Source organism: Danio rerio, chromosome 10 (genome assembly GCF_052040795.2).
Source record: "Danio rerio strain M-AB ecotype USA chromosome 10, GRCz13ab, whole genome shotgun sequence".
NCBI classification, from domain to species: Eukaryota; Metazoa; Chordata; class Actinopteri; order Cypriniformes; family Danionidae; genus Danio; species Danio rerio.
This window is the reverse complement of record NC_141030.1, coordinates 30,418,515-30,438,609: the sequence shown is the minus strand read 5'-3', so window position 1 is coordinate 30,438,609 and position 20,095 is coordinate 30,418,515. Positions and strand designations below refer to the sequence as shown.

General features: G+C 36.4%; 1 protein-coding gene across 3 annotated transcripts in view; it reads left to right on the top strand.

Moving 5' to 3' along the window:
• fgf13b (fibroblast growth factor 13b) overlaps positions 1 to 20,095 on the top strand; it is a 27,445-nt gene extending 7,350 nt beyond the window's left edge. For all 3 annotated transcript variants that reach the window (NM_001328493.2, NM_001328492.2, NM_205702.3), the window contains 4 exon segments: positions 6,866 to 6,976; positions 7,078 to 7,181; positions 13,347 to 13,545; positions 18,717 to 20,095. In NM_001328493.2, coding sequence (NP_001315422.1) covers positions 6,866 to 6,976; positions 7,078 to 7,181; positions 13,347 to 13,545; positions 18,717 to 18,853 — 551 coding nt within the window. In that variant the 3' untranslated portion in view covers positions 18,854 to 20,095.

Below are 20,095 nucleotides of genomic sequence, written 5' to 3'. Positions count from 1 at the left end.
TCACTAATGAGTTGATTAATGAGCAGATTTGCAGCTAAACGACAACAAATATGAAAAATCATCAGGTTTTAAAGTAAAGTTTTGGCATCAGCATATTTTTTAAACCTTGAATTTAACAAAAACTATTTTAATTTGTAGAATTATGTAAAAATGTGTGTTTTTTAATTTTAAGGCTTTGCTTTTTATGCTATATGCTCTGCAATGTGGCGACATAGTGGCGCAGTTGGCTAGAAGGTCGCTGGTTCAAGCCTCGGCTCAGTTGGCGTTTTTTGTGTGGAGTTTGCATGTACTCCCTGTGTTCGCGTGGGTTTCCTCCGGGTGCTCCGGTTTTCCCCCACAGTCCAAAGACATGCGGTACAGGTGAATTGTGTAGGCTAAATTGTCCGTAGTGTATGAGTGTGTGTGTGTGAATGAGTGTGTGTGGATGTTTCCCAGAGATGGGTTGCAGCTGGAAGGGCATCCGCTGCGTAAAAACGTGCTTGATAAGTTGCCTGTCATTCCGCTGTGACGACCCCGGATTAATAAAGGGACTAAGCCGACAAGAAAATGAATAAATTAATGAATGCTCCACAATGTATTTGTCACCACCCAATCTTATCCGCAGTAAAATGTTTTTTTGTGTACTTAAAATACCACTAAATAACTACAATTGGATTAAGCATTTTATGAAAATATTATTTTGACTTAATTAACCTGCCTGTAGGTTACACCAACAAAGATTGTTTGAGAAATCTAACAATTACTGGATTTTCCAACTATACATTTTTACCACATATTAACAAATTAATTTTAAGACAGAGTAGAATTGTGTGTTTTATATAATGTGTATATAGATATATTTTATTATTATTATTATTATTATTATTTATATTATTATTATTATATTGATACTCCTTTATTGTTGAAATAAATTTATTACATTTAAAAAATTCTGCTGTGTTCTTTTAGGGTTTCTGCACATTTTATCAAGTTAAATTTAAGACATTTTTAAGACTATTATGAATGAAATTTTAGACTTATACAGGGCTAAACACTAAGGATTTTTTAAAAATATCCCAGTTATAACAGATCTTCACTTGCCCTGTCAAAAATTATTTAGATTTAATACATTTAATAATACAATAATAATACATTCATTCATTTTCTTGTCGGCTTAGTCCCTTTATTAATCCGGGGTTGTCACAGCGGAATGAACCGCCAACTTATCCAGCAAGTTTTTAAGCAGCGGATGCCCTTCCAGCCGCAACCCATCTCTGGGAAACATTCACATACACACACACACACTCATACACTACGGACAATTTAGCCTACCCAATTCACCTGTACCGCATGTCTTTGGACTGTTGGGGAAACCGGAGCACCCGGAGGAAACCCACGCGAATGCAGGGAGAACATGCAAATTCCACACAGAAACGCCAACTGAGCCGAGGCTCGAACCAGCGACCCAGCGAACTTGTGTTTATGGCCAGATTGGGCAGCTTTACATGAACAAAGGAAAATTAAGACCTGTTAAAAAAGATTTATGAACTACAACACAACATTTCCAGAGATTTAAGACTTTTTAAGGCCTTACATTTAGCTTTTGAGATTTAAGACATTTTAAGGCTTTTTAAGACCCTCAGATTGCCTGTCTTTAATGTAGTTGCAATGGCACATCTTGGTTTCACATGGTATAAAAATGGTTACATTCAAAATATAATAATATTCATAATAATACTTATCATTACTGTATTGTAACTTGCTTTTACCGCCAATAATCATACTTACTGGTTGGTTTTAATATTTGAAAGAACTTATTTCAACCCATTTCTTATTTAATTAAAAATATATAAATGTTTACTTACAGGCAACTTTAACATAAAGATGAGAGTATTATATATTACGCTAAATAATAATAATAATCATTTAGATTTTAATATTTCTCATATTTTATTTATATCAATAATAGTTGTAAAACCCATTTTAGATAATACATTAAATTACTAGATTTTTACATACACTATAAAACCCAACAGTTAACTTTATCAAATGAAATGAGTGTAGTTAACTCAAGTGTTGAAGGAAATGAGAGTTAATTAAATACCTCATACGTCAACTTAAATGGAGTAAGTTCACAGTACTCATGGCTCACACTACTCATTTTTTCACTCAAATTGTTTGTTCAAACAAGTTTGCGTAGATCTTTGAAAAATTGATTATGTGGCGACGCGGTAGCGCAGTAGTGCTGTCACCTCACAGCTAGCAAGTTGCTGGTTCGAGCCTCGGCTAGGTCAATTGGCGTTTCTGTGTGGAGTTTGCATGTTCTCCCCGCGTTCGAGTGGGTTTCCTCTGGGTGCTCCAGTGTCCCACACAGTCCAAAGACATGCACTATAAGTGAATTGAGTAGGCTAAAATGTCCGTAGTGTATGAGTGTAAACGAGTATGGAGGAGACGTAAGTATTTTACGTTTTGTCAGTTTGGTGGCTAATTTGTACGAATTCTTACGAGTTCAGTCGTACGAAAATGTACGATTTTAAAAGGGAGGCGTGGCACCAAACCCCACCCCTAACCCCTACTGTCATTGGGGGATGAGCAAATCGTAATAACTTGTATGAATTAGATCGTACGAATTCATACAAATTAGCCTCTAAATCAAAAAGTTACGACTTGCCATGAGATTGCGTTGATGTTTCCATGTTTTGGGTTGCAGCTGGTAGGGCATCCGCTGCGAAAAACATATGCTGGATAAGTTGGCGGTTCATTCCACTGTGGCGACCCCTGGTTAATAAAAGGACTAAGCCGAAAAGAAAATTAATGAATGAATTATACATATTTGTGCCACATTGTACAGTATAACATTTATACTGTACATGATGTTGCTGATGCAAGTTGCTTTGTACTTTGTTATTTGGCATTTTTAAGTCGTTGTGTGGCGTTTTCTGCTTTTCATATCCACATATTTTATTATTGAGTTGATAAATTAGCAAATTTGCAGCTTAAAGACAATACATATGATAATGTCATGATGTTTTAAAGTAAAGTTTTGGCATCAACATACTTTTTTAAACCTTGAATTTAACAAAAACTATTTTAATTTGTAGCATTATGTAAAAAATGTTATGAAAGTAATATGACTTAGATTACGTGTGCCATAAAAGCCACTCCTCATTCCAGGACGCTGTAATGTTGCTTGTTTATACAAGGCGGCTTGTTGAAGACCACAGTCACGTCTCTCGGACTGTCTGTCACCATGCAGCCGCTGCAGGAGAACGAGCTGCTGCTGCAATCAAACCCGCTGCCGAAAACACAGCACTCCGGCATCCCCGCGCCAGTGGATATGGACAATATTCCTCTATGGATCATACAGTTAACACCTCAGTTCAGATTCTCTATCCTGCGCCTCTGAATATCCATATTTTGCTCGGTCTCGATAAACGGGGGGGATCTGTTGAGCACCTATGCAGATCTTCACTGCTGAAAACATGAGCACATCTGCAGGGGAAGCCGATTAATCTACTCAACTTCAATTAAAGCCTGCGTTATTGAAAGGCGGAGACCTCTTGCTCACTATTTCTTCCCGGCACAACTCCCTCTCTCTCTTTTCTTTTTCTCTCTCTCTCTCTTACATGAGGACAATATTTAATTATTTCCTCAGCCGCGGTGTGTTAACAGGTGCTCGTTTTTTCTGAATCAGCCCATGGCTTAGTGAAGCTTTGGATCATGGCACAATGGCTTGCGTTTTCCCCACTCAAAAACGCGCAACATACAGCCGTCGTTTTCTAGAAGAGACAGCTTTTTGTCCCCGGAGAGGAGAGGAGCTGCTGTCCGGGATCTGCTGCACCATGTCGGGGCACAACAGCCGACGCTGAATGAAGGTTTCAAACCAAGTGATTTGACTAAATAATAGTGATAGAAAATGTTCAGTGCTAGTGGAGACAACGGTGGACTTCTGAAATGACCACTACGCAGTCCGTCATGGAGTATTGATTTTATTCTTGCTCCGTGACAATGCTTTGAGCACGCAGGACTTCATATAGGCTATACAACGTATGGTCGTTTTTTCATCTGGGACGCGTCGCCACAACAAAACGCCAAACTGGCTACAGCCGCAGCGATCGCCAGCTCCCTCATTCGGCAGAAGAGGCAGGCGAGGGAGCGGGAGAAAGCCAATGCCAACCGATGCGCCAGCAGCCCCAACAAGAGCATAGGGAACTGCGAGAAGCCCAGCAGGCTCAACTTGTTTTCACGCGTCAAACTCTTCGGCTCTAAAAAGCGCAAGAGAAGGCGACCAGGTCTGATGTTTATGTGTGTCCTTTATTTTTTCTCGCTCTCAGACTTTTACCCATGTTCATCAATCATCATCATCATCATCATCATAGCTGACTGTATTCAGAAAAAGTGACTACACTTTTAACTCCTCCGGGTCTGAGCTGCGCAGAGTGTAAGGATTTCACTGCTCACTGCTTTTGAGCACTGCTTTCTCTCTGAGCTATAGAGCTGATGTTGCAATATCACCAATGCACACAGCTCATCACTTGTTCTACACTACATATCATGCAGTCCATACGCAGTCTGAAGCACGGGTCTGTGGTTTCATTTGCTGGTTTTCTCATGCTAGTATTGAACATTTGTTGTTGACATGATCACTGGTTGATCTTACGAAATATTTAGCGTTTTATATACTTTTCATTGAGGAATTTATAATAAGTGTGGTTCTTGTTTCTGAATTAATGTAGTGGGTTTATATCTGGTTGGTGCACTGACTGCACTCTTAAGGGGATTTTGGAGGGATATCATAGAACAACCATTTTTAGTCCATCAACAGTTTTTTTTTCTTAGTAAAAATAGTTTTTACCAGTGTTGAATGTCTTGTGCTGTGGAAAAGGGAGTGTTTTTACAACCTTAAAAATTAAGCTTCCAAAGTGGTGTTTTTGCAGTGATGCCATACTATATTTTGGTTCCTAACAGAAACTTTCAATAATCACTTCTTTAAAGAAGCACTTTTTCCTTGATATGAACTTTTATTCCCATTAAAGAACTCTTTTAAAAGATTTTTTGTAATGGACAGTTTACATACAGCGCTCAGCATAATTGAGTACACCCCATTTTGAAAATTAATATTTTTATCTATTTCTCAGTGAATATAGGCAATGTATTTTGATGCATTTAAACAAAACAGGTTTATTAAACATATATATTTATTAAATTAATATTTTAGTCACCAAACATATTTAGAAATTGAAAGATAATACAATTAAATTCAAGCTAAATATTGCAAAAAATAAATCAGTAAATACAACCTACAAAATTTCAACTATTTTTTTCTTCTCATGATTTTTCCTCCTTTTAAATTTTGTATTTAATATTTTTCTATAACATATAAATTTGGATGTACTAGTTGTTGGAGCATTACTGTAAGTTGTTTTTGTTAGACAAGCTCCAGATTTGGCTACTGACTATCTATTGTATATGCACAATTAAAATATTGTATAGCTTCCTATTAAAAACATGATTATAAAGATAGATTTGTAAGGGGTGTACTTATATATACTAAATTAGCATGAAAAATATTTTAAGTTCTTCTTGGAACTCCAAAAATCTGTAAATTGTATTTATTTTTAAGAGTATATAAAGTCAATTATTTGAGATGCTCCTGCTCAGAGTAAATGTCAAATTCAAGCACTCATGAGTGCAAATAGTAAAAACTAAACAAAACACTGTGTATATATACTACCTGTCAAAAGTTTGGAGTCAGTTTTTTTTTCATGTTTTGTTTTTAGGGAAATTATTCTGTTCATCAAGACGTCATTTATTAAATATATCTAAAAAAAATGTCATTGGTAAATATTTATAAAAAAAGTAATAACTGCTTTCTTATTGTATAGTTTCAAATGAAATTATTACTCAAGTCATTATTGCTTTTATCAATATTACATTAATAATAATTAAATTATTATTATTGATAATAATAACAATAATAATAATTAATATTAGAGTGATTTCTGAAGGATCATGTGATTCTGAAGACTGGAGTAATGAACTTGAAAATTCATCTTTAAATCACTGCAATAAGTTATTAAATTTAATATACACAACTTTTGAACAGTTACTTTATAGTGCAATAACATTTTACAATTTGTACTGTATTTTTGATGAAATAAATGCAGCATAACTGCAGCTTATTTTAAAACATTTAAAAATCCCTATTGACACCAAACTTTTGACCGGTAGTGTATATTAATAATAGTAAATAAAATCACACTTAGATATTGCTTGATGCTATTAGCAGGTTTAGCATGCTGTCCCTGGAAAGAACCTTGAGCTCGGAGAAAATTGGTAAATAAGCATATAAAGGGAAGAAAAAAGAGGAGATGGGGTGGAAGGGGGGATTCTTCCAAAACAAAGATAATTTAGTAGGGCGAAATCTGTTTATTTAATGTAGGCTTGAATCAATCTGATTGAATTATTGCTGATTTAGAATGAGACGAGAGCAATCATGGATTTGTAAATCTTCACTTAATACTGATTAAACTTGTTTCAGGAGTCAGGTAAGGTAGAAACCTTTTTGAAGAAACATCTGCTAATAATAAAAACTGTAATGAATTCTTTGTGAATGAGACTTATGAGAATATGACCAAAATGCATGTTACATAATTCAGTTATCTATCACCTCGACACTGAGGCATGCTTGGCAAATGTCCGGGTCCTGCTGGCACCAGCACTCACTATGTTTTCACAATGCACATTTTATGGTTTTCCAACAGTCATTTCCTGGCTCCGTGTTAGATGTTCCCTTCTTTTTCCTCACCCCATTTGTTCTGCTGTTACACCCCCTCCCCTCTCTTTTTTCCCACTCCTCCTAAATTGTGATGTCTCAATTCCACAGAGCCTCAGCTCAAGGGGATAGTCACCAAACTCTACAGTCGACAAGGCTTTCATCTACAACTCCAAGCTGATGGAACCATCGATGGTACAAAGGAGGAAGATAATAGCTTCGGTTCGTTTACTGTGACACATAACATGTTTAAACACGACAGATCCTACACGCTTCTTTCCCTTGGGCTCAACTGTGTTTTCTGTTGTACTGTAACTTCACAGCTATTTTCAACCTCATCCCCGTCGGGCTGCGAGTGGTGGCTATTCAGGGCGTCCAGACCAAACTCTACCTGGCCATGAACAATGAAGGCTACCTGTACACCTCTGTAAGTACGACCGTCTCTTCACAGCGCATCTTTGCGAGTCCCTCCTACACACCGTGGGCTCTTCAGAGATCAGGGCAGTAGTAAACATCCCACATTTGGTCTCTGCCGCTCTGATTGTAGTTAAATCTATGCTTTAGACAGCACCGTGGATGCCTGAGGATCCGAGCTGTTAACTTAAAGGTTGTGTGTTGGATTCTAGACAGCCTGCGATCGATGGACTGAAGAGTTAATGAGATCCAACTCCTGCCCAAACACCATCTGCCTCCCTTATTTATCGCGGCATTGTATCGTGCTCGCATTCGAAGATGAGATAATGGCATATTTAGACATGCCTATTAGCACCTCGCTTTCACACAAAGATAATTCACACTTCATGTAATTGTTCTGTGTTTGGACTATCTATAGAGCGCTCTTGGGAGATGATGCATAATCATACGCAAGGTTTTAACGCCCAATATCTGCAGTTTTAAATATGGAGAAATCACAATAATGCTCTAATGGATATCCTTTTTTTTTTTTTTTGCTAGCGCCTCCCTCACCTCTTTCGTTTGATTAAATGTGCTGTGGTGAGATGAATAATTTAGTACCTTGCCAATAAGTGCTTCTGTCAATTCAAAATGGACATTTTGAGCAACACTGCTGGCATTAGTACGCTAAAGATTTGCTGTGGCGCTTGAAACTCTTGGCAGGGTCTGTGCTTCATAACGCAGGATCCGTTTCAACTGTACCTTTGCGCTTCAACTGTGTGTGGGTTCACGTGTGACCGTCTGCCCATAGGAATACTCAAACTAACACCTATGGTCGTGCTGGTATACACGTATCTCCTTGTTGATTTCGAGAGGTTGTTTTCCCCAGGATGAATGTATTGATTCGCTGGAATGAGTCAAAGTGTTGGGGGCCTCAGGAGTTTAATGGTAATCAATCGGCAGCCCATACTGGATGGGACAACGTGCTACCATGTTTAGACCACTTATTACGGTTCCAATCAGCGGAATTTACCATCTAGGTTTAGAGGCAACTCGAGATGAGGAGATGTGCGGATATTGATGGAGGCTTAGATAGGGCATCTCAACTCGATTTTCTTTTATCGTCGCAAAAGCTTGCAAACATTTTTTCATGTCATGTTTCTGGGTTAACATCTATGTTGATCCTGGAGCAACATTCCAATTGGCCAATCAGATTTGAGGGATAAGTTTAGAGTTTATGGCAAGTTTAGGGTTATAGTTAGGGTTATGTGCTTGTAGTGTACATCAGGGGTCTTCAATCTTTTTCGTAGCATGGACTGGTGTTATTATTAATAATTTTTTGCAGAATGATGTTAGGCGTTGTATTTTGGTTGGTTTCTAAGTTAAATTACTAAGGATGTCCTAGAGGTGACCTCGAGTTCAAGTCAGAGTCAATTGATTTTGAGTGTCTACCAATACCCAATCTGATTCTACTATAATACATAAAAAATTATATAGAAGAGCGAAGAAACAGATTCAGGATGTTCCTTATTTTTTATTTAATTCACCTTATATTTTAACATTCAACAACTCTGTTAACAAACTGCGAGGTAGCTTGAATAATCAAGTCATAAATAACATAAATTCTTCACTTTTGGACTTTAGTACAACAGTAAATATAAATATATTAAAAAAACTAATATAAAAACAAATAGGACCTCAACCTTAAAATACCTGGCAGGCAATCCCAAATTTACATTTCTCACAGTTTGCTATGGCAATGTTGTCATCATCAACTTTATAAAACCTCCAGACCACAGACATACTCGAGCTTGCTGCTTCAAGCCTCTTTCAGCTTCTACTTTGCTGGATTTAAACAAAAGCGTCTCAGCAACAAAGTGATGTCATGCCGCATGTGTTGCTGTGTCTGTGTCAAGTCATGTCAAGAAAGAGGTCTAACTCTGTGCCACCACATAACTATAAATGGGTTAAAAATAATGATATATATATATATACATACACACACACACAGTTGAAGTCAGAATTATTGGCCCCCCTGAATTATTAGCCCCCCTGTTTATTTTTTCCCCCCCAATTTCTGTTTAATGGAGAGAAGATTTGTTAAACACATTGCTAAACATAATAGTTTTAATAACTCATTTCTAATAGCTGATTCTTTTATCTTTGCCATGATGACAGTACATAGTATTTTACTGGATATTTTTCAAGACACTTCTATACAGCTTAAAGTGACATTTAAAGGCTTAACTCAGTTCATTGGGTTAACTAGGCAGGTTAGGGTAATTAGGCAAGTTATTGTATAACGATGGTTTGTTCTGTAGACTATCGAAAAAATATGTAGCTTTAAGAGGCTAATAATTTTAACCTTAAAATGATTTAAAAATATTAAAAACTGCTTTTATTCTAGCCGAAATACAACAAAAAAGACTTTCTCCAGAAGAAAAAATATTATCAGACAACTGAAAATGTTCTTGCTCTGTTAAACATAATTTGGGAAATATATATTAAAAAAATAATAAATAAAAAGGGGGGGCTAATAATTCTGCCTTCAAGTCCTGATCAGGAGGTAACGTCCGATTCCGATCAAGTCTAAAACCGTGTGATTTGAGCCCGATTTCAGATCAGCTGATCGGATCTGGACAACCCCTGAAATTACATTAATTCATTCATTTTCTTTTCGGCTTAGTCCCTTTACTAATCTGGGGTCGCCACAGCGGAGTGAACAGTCAACTTATCCGGCACGTTTTTACACAGCGGATGCCCTTCCAGCCGCAACTCATCACTGGGAAACACTCACAATCACTCATTCACACACACACTCATACACTACGGACAACTTAGCTTACCTAATTCACCTATAGTGCATGTCTTTGGACTGTGGGGGAAGCCATAGCACCCGGAGGAAATCCATGCAAACGCAGGGAGAACATGCAAACTCCACACAGAAACACAGTTGAGGCTTGAACCAGCGACCTTCTTGCTGTGAGGTGACAGTACTACCTACTGCCCCACTCCATCGCTAGAAATTACATCTACATCTACAAATGCATGCAATAGAAAAACGAATACAACTCACCATGACAGAGAAATAACTGAAGCTTATAAAGACGGCCGCCGCAGCTGCAGCATTGTAAATACATTGCTAAGAAATGCAAATAAATCCCAATTGTTGTCTAGTGTTTGTACCTGGGTGGTACCCTCGTAGAAAACTTTAAGAAATGTTTAGAACTCTGGCAGTGGAGTGGCATGGCGCTTATGATGTCTGGTCTGCAATGTGCATAGATATGGATATTGGTTCTTAAAGGGGTAACTCACAATAAAGTGGGACCTTATATAGAGTAATTTAGGGGTAGGGATTTTATTTTCGATCAGAAATTATGGTCCAGGATCAACATAGATGTTAAATAAGGATCGCATCCTACTTTACAATAACACACCTGCCTTTTTTACTATCCCTCTCTCAAGGAAGTACATGTTTAACTGCTATAAATGATATTAATAAGTCAACTAATATTAACTCAGCATTATCAATTTGGATGTGTCACATCTTTTGTTTTGTCTGTCACTTTAGAGAATTGATTCGTCCCATAAATGAAAATTTGCTGTTAATTTACTCTCAGGCAATCCTATGTGTAAGAGAGTTTAATTTTTTTGTTTATTTATTACAACTTTAAAGAAAATCTTTAACTGAAATTGTGGTCCTTGGTGATTCATTAAATGTGAATCAATGGCTTCTGGCACATTGAAAGTCCAAAAAGATAAACAGGCAAAATAAAATTAATACCCGTGACTCCTGATGATATATTGAGGTCATATGAAGTGAAACGATCAGTTTGTTCATGAAATTGATTTGAATGTTATTTATTTACAACATTACAACCTCGAATCCACAGCCTCAGGAGACAGTCCTGGGTGCTTCATGACAGTCTGGTGAAGGAATCTGCATATTGATGCCCTAGAATCATTTTCTAACATCATTTTCTTTTCTAGCAGATGACCGATAAAAACTTTAATAGAAAATAAGAATTCATTCTGCTTTAAGGAGCTTAAACATTTAAAGAGACAGAGAACAAAACTGCAACCTGATATCTATACAAAATTGAAGTCAATGCAAATACAGTTATCTTTATAGTTATGTTTGAAAGGGCAATTAGTCTGTACTGGAAATGAAATATTTCTTTTTTTCATCTGACACATACTTAAAGGTAGTCTTTGATATTATTAGTGATTTAAAATAATAATTACAGTATATAATCATAATCAGAGGGGAAAACTACTGCATATATAATGTTGTGATGCATAAATTCAAAGTGATATTCTGTTTTTAGATTTTACTTTGTTCAAACAATATGGATTAAAATGTCCATGTGAAATCAGAATTTACAGTCTTAGGTCAACAATTAATCACTTCGGTCTCTTCGATCATACACGGACCCTATCATATAGACATCCAGTGCAATAAGGCGCAAGACGTGAATGACCTGATTTTTTGATAGTTTCAGACCAGTCCAACATTAGTTTTTACATTTTACACCACTTTGTTTAAATAGCAAATCCATTTGCGCCACTTTGTGGTCTCATGGGTGTGCTGGTCTATAAAGGAGGTGTGTTAAGGTGCATTGTTGGCCTGTTGCTATTTTGAGGAAGTGAAATAGATCCCACCATCGACCAACTGAAAGCTGGTCTAAAGTACGTTAGTTGTGCACCGATGCGAGTCCAAACACTTACACATTGCTTAATACACACAGGATGTACAGAAATACAGAAATATCTTTACAATAGGAAAAAATTAAAGAATTAAAATGTTACAAAAATTATTATTTTCCATGTAAATATAAAAACCTCTACCTCCATGCCTTCATTTCGGGGGGGCTTTTTTTAGTTTATTCATGACAGTTTGCTTTCGTATAATGTTATTATTAGTATTAGTATTATTTATTATATGCGTATTTATATTTGTTTAAATAAAAACAAGCTTAGATTTGTTCACCTGTTGAATTTTGGACCATATGGGGCATAGGACATGTGTTTGGATATAACTCAGTTTTCTTTTTTTTTTTTTTTTTTACCTCACTTCATTATTATTGTTCATTTATTTGTTTGCTGGAAATTAGAACTGAATTTAGAAATAGTTTTGAAACAAATCTTTGCGCTTAACAAACAAAATTAATTATGTATAGGCTAATGGATGTCCTCAGTGGAGTGAGTTTCCACCATTTAGTTATTCACAAAAGTAAAGGAGTAAAGTAAAGGAGTAAAGTAAATAGTAAAAGTAAAGAGAAAGTGAAGAGGCTGAATGGAGGAGGCTCATTTTTTATCCTCGCACTGCAGATGGTCTGTTTAACTGTTTTCTTGCTAGTGAAGCATCCAGTTTTTACACTTACAAATCATGTAAATAGCAAATGCTTCATGGCGCAACACAACTAACTTTTAAAGGTAATGGGAGTTGAGACTCTGATTGGTTTAATGCATGTTATGCTCAAAACACACCCATAAGTCATCAAGAGAACAAGCACAACCCTGTTAGACCATACGCCGTGGCACAAACCATATTTTTCCGTCCTTAAAATAGCAAAAGTGGATTCGGACATGCCCCTAATGCTTTTGCGCTTTAGTCTTTGGCCCTTTTTCGGAGGGGTGTCGTGGACGAAAGTGAGCAGGGCGGGGGTATCACGGGCGAAAGTGAAGAGGGTTGGGGAGTCGCGGAAGAAAGTGAAAGTGAACAGCAGATGGGGGAGGAGGATGGTTGAGGAGGGGGATCGGTAAAATGAGATGCCGGATCAGATTTCAGAGGTGCCAGATCCGGACAGGCGAGTTTCGGCACAAATTAAGCCCTGCTGTTGGAAGTATATCAGCATACTAAAATAAAAGCCTCAGCAACTTTCAGTTCACACAGATTATCAAACTATTTATCCTATTGGTTGTTTTTAATTTTGACTTTATTTAGACAGCATGCATTAGAATGTTAGTACCAAACTATGACAACAAATATTTGCATTAAACAGAATCTTACCATGAATATTAGCCTGAACTATCTTCATTTTGTCTGCTCTCACTTTCTTCATCTCCCTCGCACACACACTTTTTTTTCTCAGTTATGCAGATACTCCTCCACAAACACATCAGAATATTGCTCTTCCCCTCATTCTCCCAGTCTCTAATGTTTCTGTTGTCTTCTCTGCCCATTTCACTCTCACAGGAGCACTTCACGCCGGAGTGCAAATTTAAAGAGTCGGTGTTTGAGAACTATTACGTGACCTACTCGTCAATGATCTACAGACAACAGCAGTCGGGCCGAGGCTGGTACCTGGGTCTCAACAAAGAGGGTCAAATCATGAAGGGCAACCATGTAAAGAAGACCAAGCCGGCTGCTCACTTCATCCCCAAACCTCTTAAAGGTTTGTTCAAGTGTCTCCTGTTTTGATCGTCAGACTGATGGCTTTCTAAAAATAATATGTTTGAGACTGGGGGAGATATTGGTTGACAAGAAATTTAGTCGCTTGTTGGCTTTCCAGCACGTTTTTGCTGTTGTTTCATGTTATGAATAGAAATGTGGGTATCACTTTATTTTGATGGTCCCATCAAATGCATTTTATTAAATTTAAGTTACATTTCATCTACATGCCAACTAATTCTCAATAGATTCTAAGTAGATTGTTAGGGTTAGTGTAGTTTGACATGTACTTGCATGTAAGTATTTTATAGTCAGTTAAAGGTTGAAGGAGCAATATTAGGGGCAATATCAGCAGATATTAAGCAGACAGTCTACTAATACTCCAATGAGAGGTAGTTGGCATGTAGTTGCAATGCACCTTTTAGTCTACAAAATGTGCAATAGGAACCATCAAAATAAAGTGTTACTGAAATGTGCTTCATAAAAGGATGAAAATGGGTAAGGGGTTTTAAATGGTATTATTTTTTGTTGACAGTTTAGCAAGCTTGTCCAGCAGATTATGTAATACATTCATCATATAAGCATTTTAGATTTTTAGTCCGTATTGGGCATTAAAAAAATTATTACTTAATAGAATCGATATTAGAACTTCAATTTTATTTCCAATTTCATTTGCCGCACATTTAAAGTAAAACTTTTAAACTTTTAGTGTATTATATAATTATCATAATGGCTACATTGTCCAGTATTCAGTAAGTTTTTTCACTTAGACCATATATTGTTTCTGATGTTTATTTCTATGTTATGTTGTTTATATTTTAGTATATGGTTTATTGGTCATAACTTATAAAGCACTTATATTGAGTAATATTTCTATTAAAAAGTTATGTTCATCTGGAATTTATATAGAACTATATAATTTATTAACATTAGTTTATATATATATATATATATATATATATATATATATATATATATATATATATATATATTCTTTGATCATTGATCACTAACTTAACTTAACATTAATCTTTAAAAACATTATTCATTTTAATTTAATTTAATTACTTAAAAAATGTTTTTATACTTTTTTACATAATGTTTGTTAAAGGGCACCTATGATGAAAATCATCTTTTGTAAGCTTTTTGAAAGCACAGTCATATTGAAGTGATAAAAAAACAATAAAGTTTATTTTTTTTAAATTTCCTGACGTAAAATAGGATCCAAATCTCCATTTTGAGGCCGACTGCAACGTGATGTAGAAGTGCGGTTTACCCGCCCACTGAATTGATTGACAGACGCATATTAACAAGTCTCTATAGTAACGCGTATAATCATATCAACAAGACAGGACGTGCAAAAAGCAACCGGGATCTGTTCAGCTCTCTGTGATCATCAGTCATCATCAAATGTGATCAAGAATGAGTTTTACAAGTTTTACAATGTTTTTCAAATAGTGCATGCTTGTAAGAAATACAGTAAAATCGCTTCGTAATTCAACACCACAGCCACTTAGTTTAGTTACAGTTATAAAAGAAGACGCTTCAATCCTGGTTTGTGGACTTAAATTAGGTTTATTTTGTACATTAACAGAACGGATGTTCATACAGCAGTGTATCCTGTCACATTTACCGTGCAAAAACAGTGCAAAGCTAAACGTATGTGCGCGTGCATGTATGCGCACAAACTTTATAACGACATTGTGTGTGATTCATTGTTGCAGAAAGGCTTGAATTAACTCCACAACAAATATATCAAACAACAGTTGGGAAAGTTCCTACTGTAGTAAGGGAGATCTGCTTTATTCTTGTCTGTCACTGTGCTGTTTATCTACGTGAAGGCTACGGCTCTGACACGCACGTAGTAAAGCTGGACGAGGAGAACTAGCTCAGATGCATTAAAGGCACTTGCAATAAAAACTGCTACAAAGTTTTAACAGTCTCAAATTTTCCAGATTTAAAAAGCTATAATAAAATAATCTGATGGGTGTTTTAAGCTGAAACTTCACAGACACATTCTGGAGACACAAAAGACATCGCTTAATTCAAAAAAGGGGTAAAACAGGTGCCCTTTAAAGTGAAAAATTGTAAAGATTCTTAAAATTAATACCTATTTTTATACTTTGTGTTTCGACTTCCGAATTTTTGTGCAGCATTAAAAATATTATTATTTTTTTTTAATTTTTGAAATACTAAACACAATGTAATATGGTTACCGTCCATAACAGGAAAACAGTTGTCTGCGTTTATCAAAATCTTAACACCAGCCCATCAATATTTCTTATAGAATCACTCTACTATTGACCTAAAATAGAAAATAAAATATATATAGTATAGTATATTGCGCCCTTTCTAGTAATGTGGTTTTCCTCTTGAAATTAAATTGGTGCCTTCTTTCTCAGAACTGGTGAAATCAGAGGGGAAATCAAAAAGTGCAGCTGCTTGTGTGCAGTCAGAAGTGAACCTGAGATGGCTAGACATTAGTCATGGGAGCTCCATGCAACTGGATTTCAAACCAACTTATGTTAAATTAGTTCATCATACTATTGTTTGTCTGAAATGAGGTGTTTTTTTTTATGTAGAGTTCAGAACAACTACAGCTGGAAGTCAGTTCAATTTTACTTAAGAGATGAATGGAGTCCTGGTAATATATGCGTATGTGGAATTTCAAATCTAGTTTGAGCTTCAGCTGCATTTATTCTCCTAAAATATGGCAGCTATTACAGCTCCACTATATGCTACCATCTGACTTCATGGCATGTGTTGCAAGCAAAATATGTTTTATGTAAAAAATATACTCTAATGTGAATTATTCAGCACGCTAATTTTACATTAGTGAAAAAGGGTAACGGCTACTTCATGACTAGTTCAGTGTGAAAAACCTGTAAAAACACTGGTGAATCAAACAAGATGAGATTGTGAGCTAATGAGTCTTTTAAGGCGGTTCCTCGAATAGTGCCATATGTATTACTTTATAATAAGGTTTGTTGATATTGGCTAGATCAGATAGCATTAAAACATACTTCTCAAGGATTATTTAATTTTAATTATAAGTTGTCATCTAGACAGATTTTCTTAACTAAAAGAAAACAAACATGTTTAATATGTTAGGGTAAAAAAAAAACAGAGACTACTTCAGAACAATGAAGTGCGTAGAGCAAAACAATCCCAAAGAATAAAGTAACTGAAAAACTCATAGCTCTGTTAGCTTGACACAGACAATGGTCAACATGCGACTCAAACGTTTGCCTTTTTTTCCAGTAATTTTCTTATCACTCATTGCTTGTGTCATTTTAATATGATTAGTCAACCTCAATGTCCAACAAAGTCCAGGACATTTTTTTTCTTGTGTTGTGAATTGTAAATTTGGTTTAGATGGGCCTATAACTCATGTTATGTAAACCTAGGTTTAAAGTTCAAAAATGTTGAAAAGCCAACTGAGGAGCACAGTGAGTTTTATGTATACTGTTCTCACTAATGATGATTCTTACTCACATTTATTGAGTCTTCATTTTTTTTAGGCTCTGTATATGGAATGGAATAGATGTGTAAATGTGCTCATGCGTTTTATGATGGTACTTTTTCACATTTATGCTGTTCAGGTCCTCCTGGGAAGTCGTTATGTTATAAAATAGTCTATAAAATTATCAATAAATAAATTTATATCACTGTATATTTAGCTTTTTCAGCTTACAATGCATCTAGAAAGTATTCATATCGCTTCACTTGTTCCGCAATTTTTTATGTTAGAGCCTTATTCCAAAATGGATTCAATTCATTGATTTCCTCAACATTCTACACACAATAGCCCATAATGACAATGTGAAAAAAAAGATTTTTGGAAATTGTTGCAAATTTATTAAAAATAAAACACCTGAAAAATCACATGTACATAAGTATTCACAGCCTTTGCTCAATACTTTGTTGATGCACCTTTGGCAGCAATTACAGCCTCAAGTCTTTTGGAATATGATGCCACAAGCTTGGCACACATGTCTTTGGGAATTTTTGCCCATTCAACTTTGCAGTACCTCTGAAGCACTATCAGCTTCGATGAGAAGCGACAGTGTACAGCCATTTTCAGATCTCTCCAGAGATGTTCAATAGGATTTAGGTCTGGGCTCTGGCTGGGCCACTCAAGGACATACATCAAGTTATAATGACAATGACAAATTCACATTGTCATTATGGGGTATTGTGTGTATAATTTTGAGGAAACAAATTAATTTAATCCGTTTTGGAACAAAGCTGTAACAAAAAAACATGGAAAAAGTGAAGCGCTATGAATACTATATATATATATATATATATATATATATATATATATATATATATATATATATATATTATATGTGATATTATAACTGCACATTTTGTATATGCAACAGACCAATTATAATTTCAACACATTCAGCATCAACACAGACGCTTTGTTAACTGCAGTCTCATCAATAGTATCTGGATGCAACTTTCACATGCAAGCTGACACGCACAGCCTCAGACATGCAGTCTCAGACATACTCAATGGAGCTAGTGATATCACTGTGAGGGGTAGGGTTAGGGGCGGGGTTAGCTGCACGTATTAAAAGCATTGCATGCCGTCTCAGCTTGCATCTGCACCTGGTCTGCATCCAGACCCTTTTCATCTCATATACTTTCTGTCAGACCCAAGAGTACTAATTATCGTAATTATGACAATGTGTGGTGGCATTCAAGTGCTTTCAACTCTTGAGCATGTGACGACAGAATTACAAATATTTAAAAATATTTCTTCTTCTTCACACTTAAAAGAATTGAACTGAAAAGGGACAGTTTACCAAAACTGAAATTACTCTCCCATTGATTGATTCAAACCTTTTATTTAGAAGAATGTTGGAAACCTGTAACCATTGACTTCCATAATATATGTACACCATGGAAGTCAATGCTTACAGGCTTTCAGCTTTCTTCAAAAAAAATATTTTGTGTTCAAGAAACAAGTAAAGGAAGAGAAAACAGTGAAGACATTTTCATCTTTGGGTGAACTGTCCCTTTAAGGAACCGCCTATGATTCCCATCCCTCATTCTCTGTTGACACTAACAGAACTTATTGATCTACTCATAAAAACCCTTGCTTGCAAGAACCTCAGTATGATCCTCACGAGACCTTTTTTCTCCTTTCTCTCCCTCCTTCAGTTGCCATGTACAGAGAGCCGTCTCTCCATGACCTGACCGAGTTTTCCCGCTCCGGCAGCGGCACGCCGACCAAGAGCCGCAGCGCCTCGGCCATGCTGAACGGCGGCAAGACTCTGAGTCAGAACGAGTCCACATAACCACCGCTGCCGGACTCCAGCGTCAACTCCAACAGCACAAACGCGTTTACAAGAGTGCGGCGAGAAATGTTTCCTGAAATCACTGTGATGAGAACACAAGTGCAAAACCTACATCGTACAATCTGCAGGTCAACCTCGTGAGATCTAATCAAACCAAGCCATCTTACCGATGTAGGGGTCTGCGGTCCCCCGTTCCCATGTGTAGCATATACAAAGCTCCTACTGAAACACCTACTTTGTGTTTTGCTCCATTTCTTCTTAGGGATGCCTGCAGCTCCATAGTGCTGAGTCAACTACAAAATGACAATAGCAGCTTGTGCGACCCATTTATCGGTATATAGAGGCAGAAATCCCAAAGGTTTTTTGGACATATGATACAAGTCCTTCAGCTCAGCTTTTTTTGTTTGAAAGCAGTGGTTCATCGTTGTGTGCTTTTTAGATGAGGCGTTTTGCTTCTCCTTTTTGTCTTTTCAGCTCTTCCCCTCCCCAAACACATTGTTATTCTGCAAATTAAACAGATTTAAGGTTCGGCCTGTCTGCGCACCAAAGATGTCATTAGTCTCTTTGTATGGAGGTAAGTCAATTTGTGTAATTTCAGCTCTCTCAGATAGATAGTTGAGAAAAGCGCGAGAAGCGAATGTCATTTAGTCGGAGGAAATGTATTCGGGAGAGATGAAGGCTACTCGCTGTGCTTTTTTTTTTATTTTGAGGTCTGTTTATGTCTTCCTTTACTTCCTGTCTAATTTGGGAACCCAGCATCTTGGAGAAGTGTCAAATCAGACAGTGTTTAAATTATTGATTAACGTCAAGCCGGTAAGATTTCCGTTACGTAAAAACAGGGCAGGCTTCTTCTTCTTTTTTTCATATAATGAAAGCTTCCATTGCTTTAACAGGGCTAAATCAGCATAAGTAAATAACCCGTCTTTGAAAAGTCGTTCATAGTTTCTAGTCTTCGCTGGTCAGGCAAGCAGCCCAGTTTCTAATTTCAGTCAAACGCCTCTTTTGTTTTGTTGTGTGTATGTACTGTATGTATGAAGCATATTTAATGCATGGGGGACAATGGACGCTGCATGTTGTGTGGCTTTGTATATTAACTACAATATGGAACCATGTGCTCTAATGGATACTGGAGTAAAATACAAATGTACTGTATATATATATGCATTTTAACCTGCTACCCGCCCGTTTATTATTTGTTGTACATTTAAAAAGCTGCACTGAATAAAATGTTTTGTATGTTCA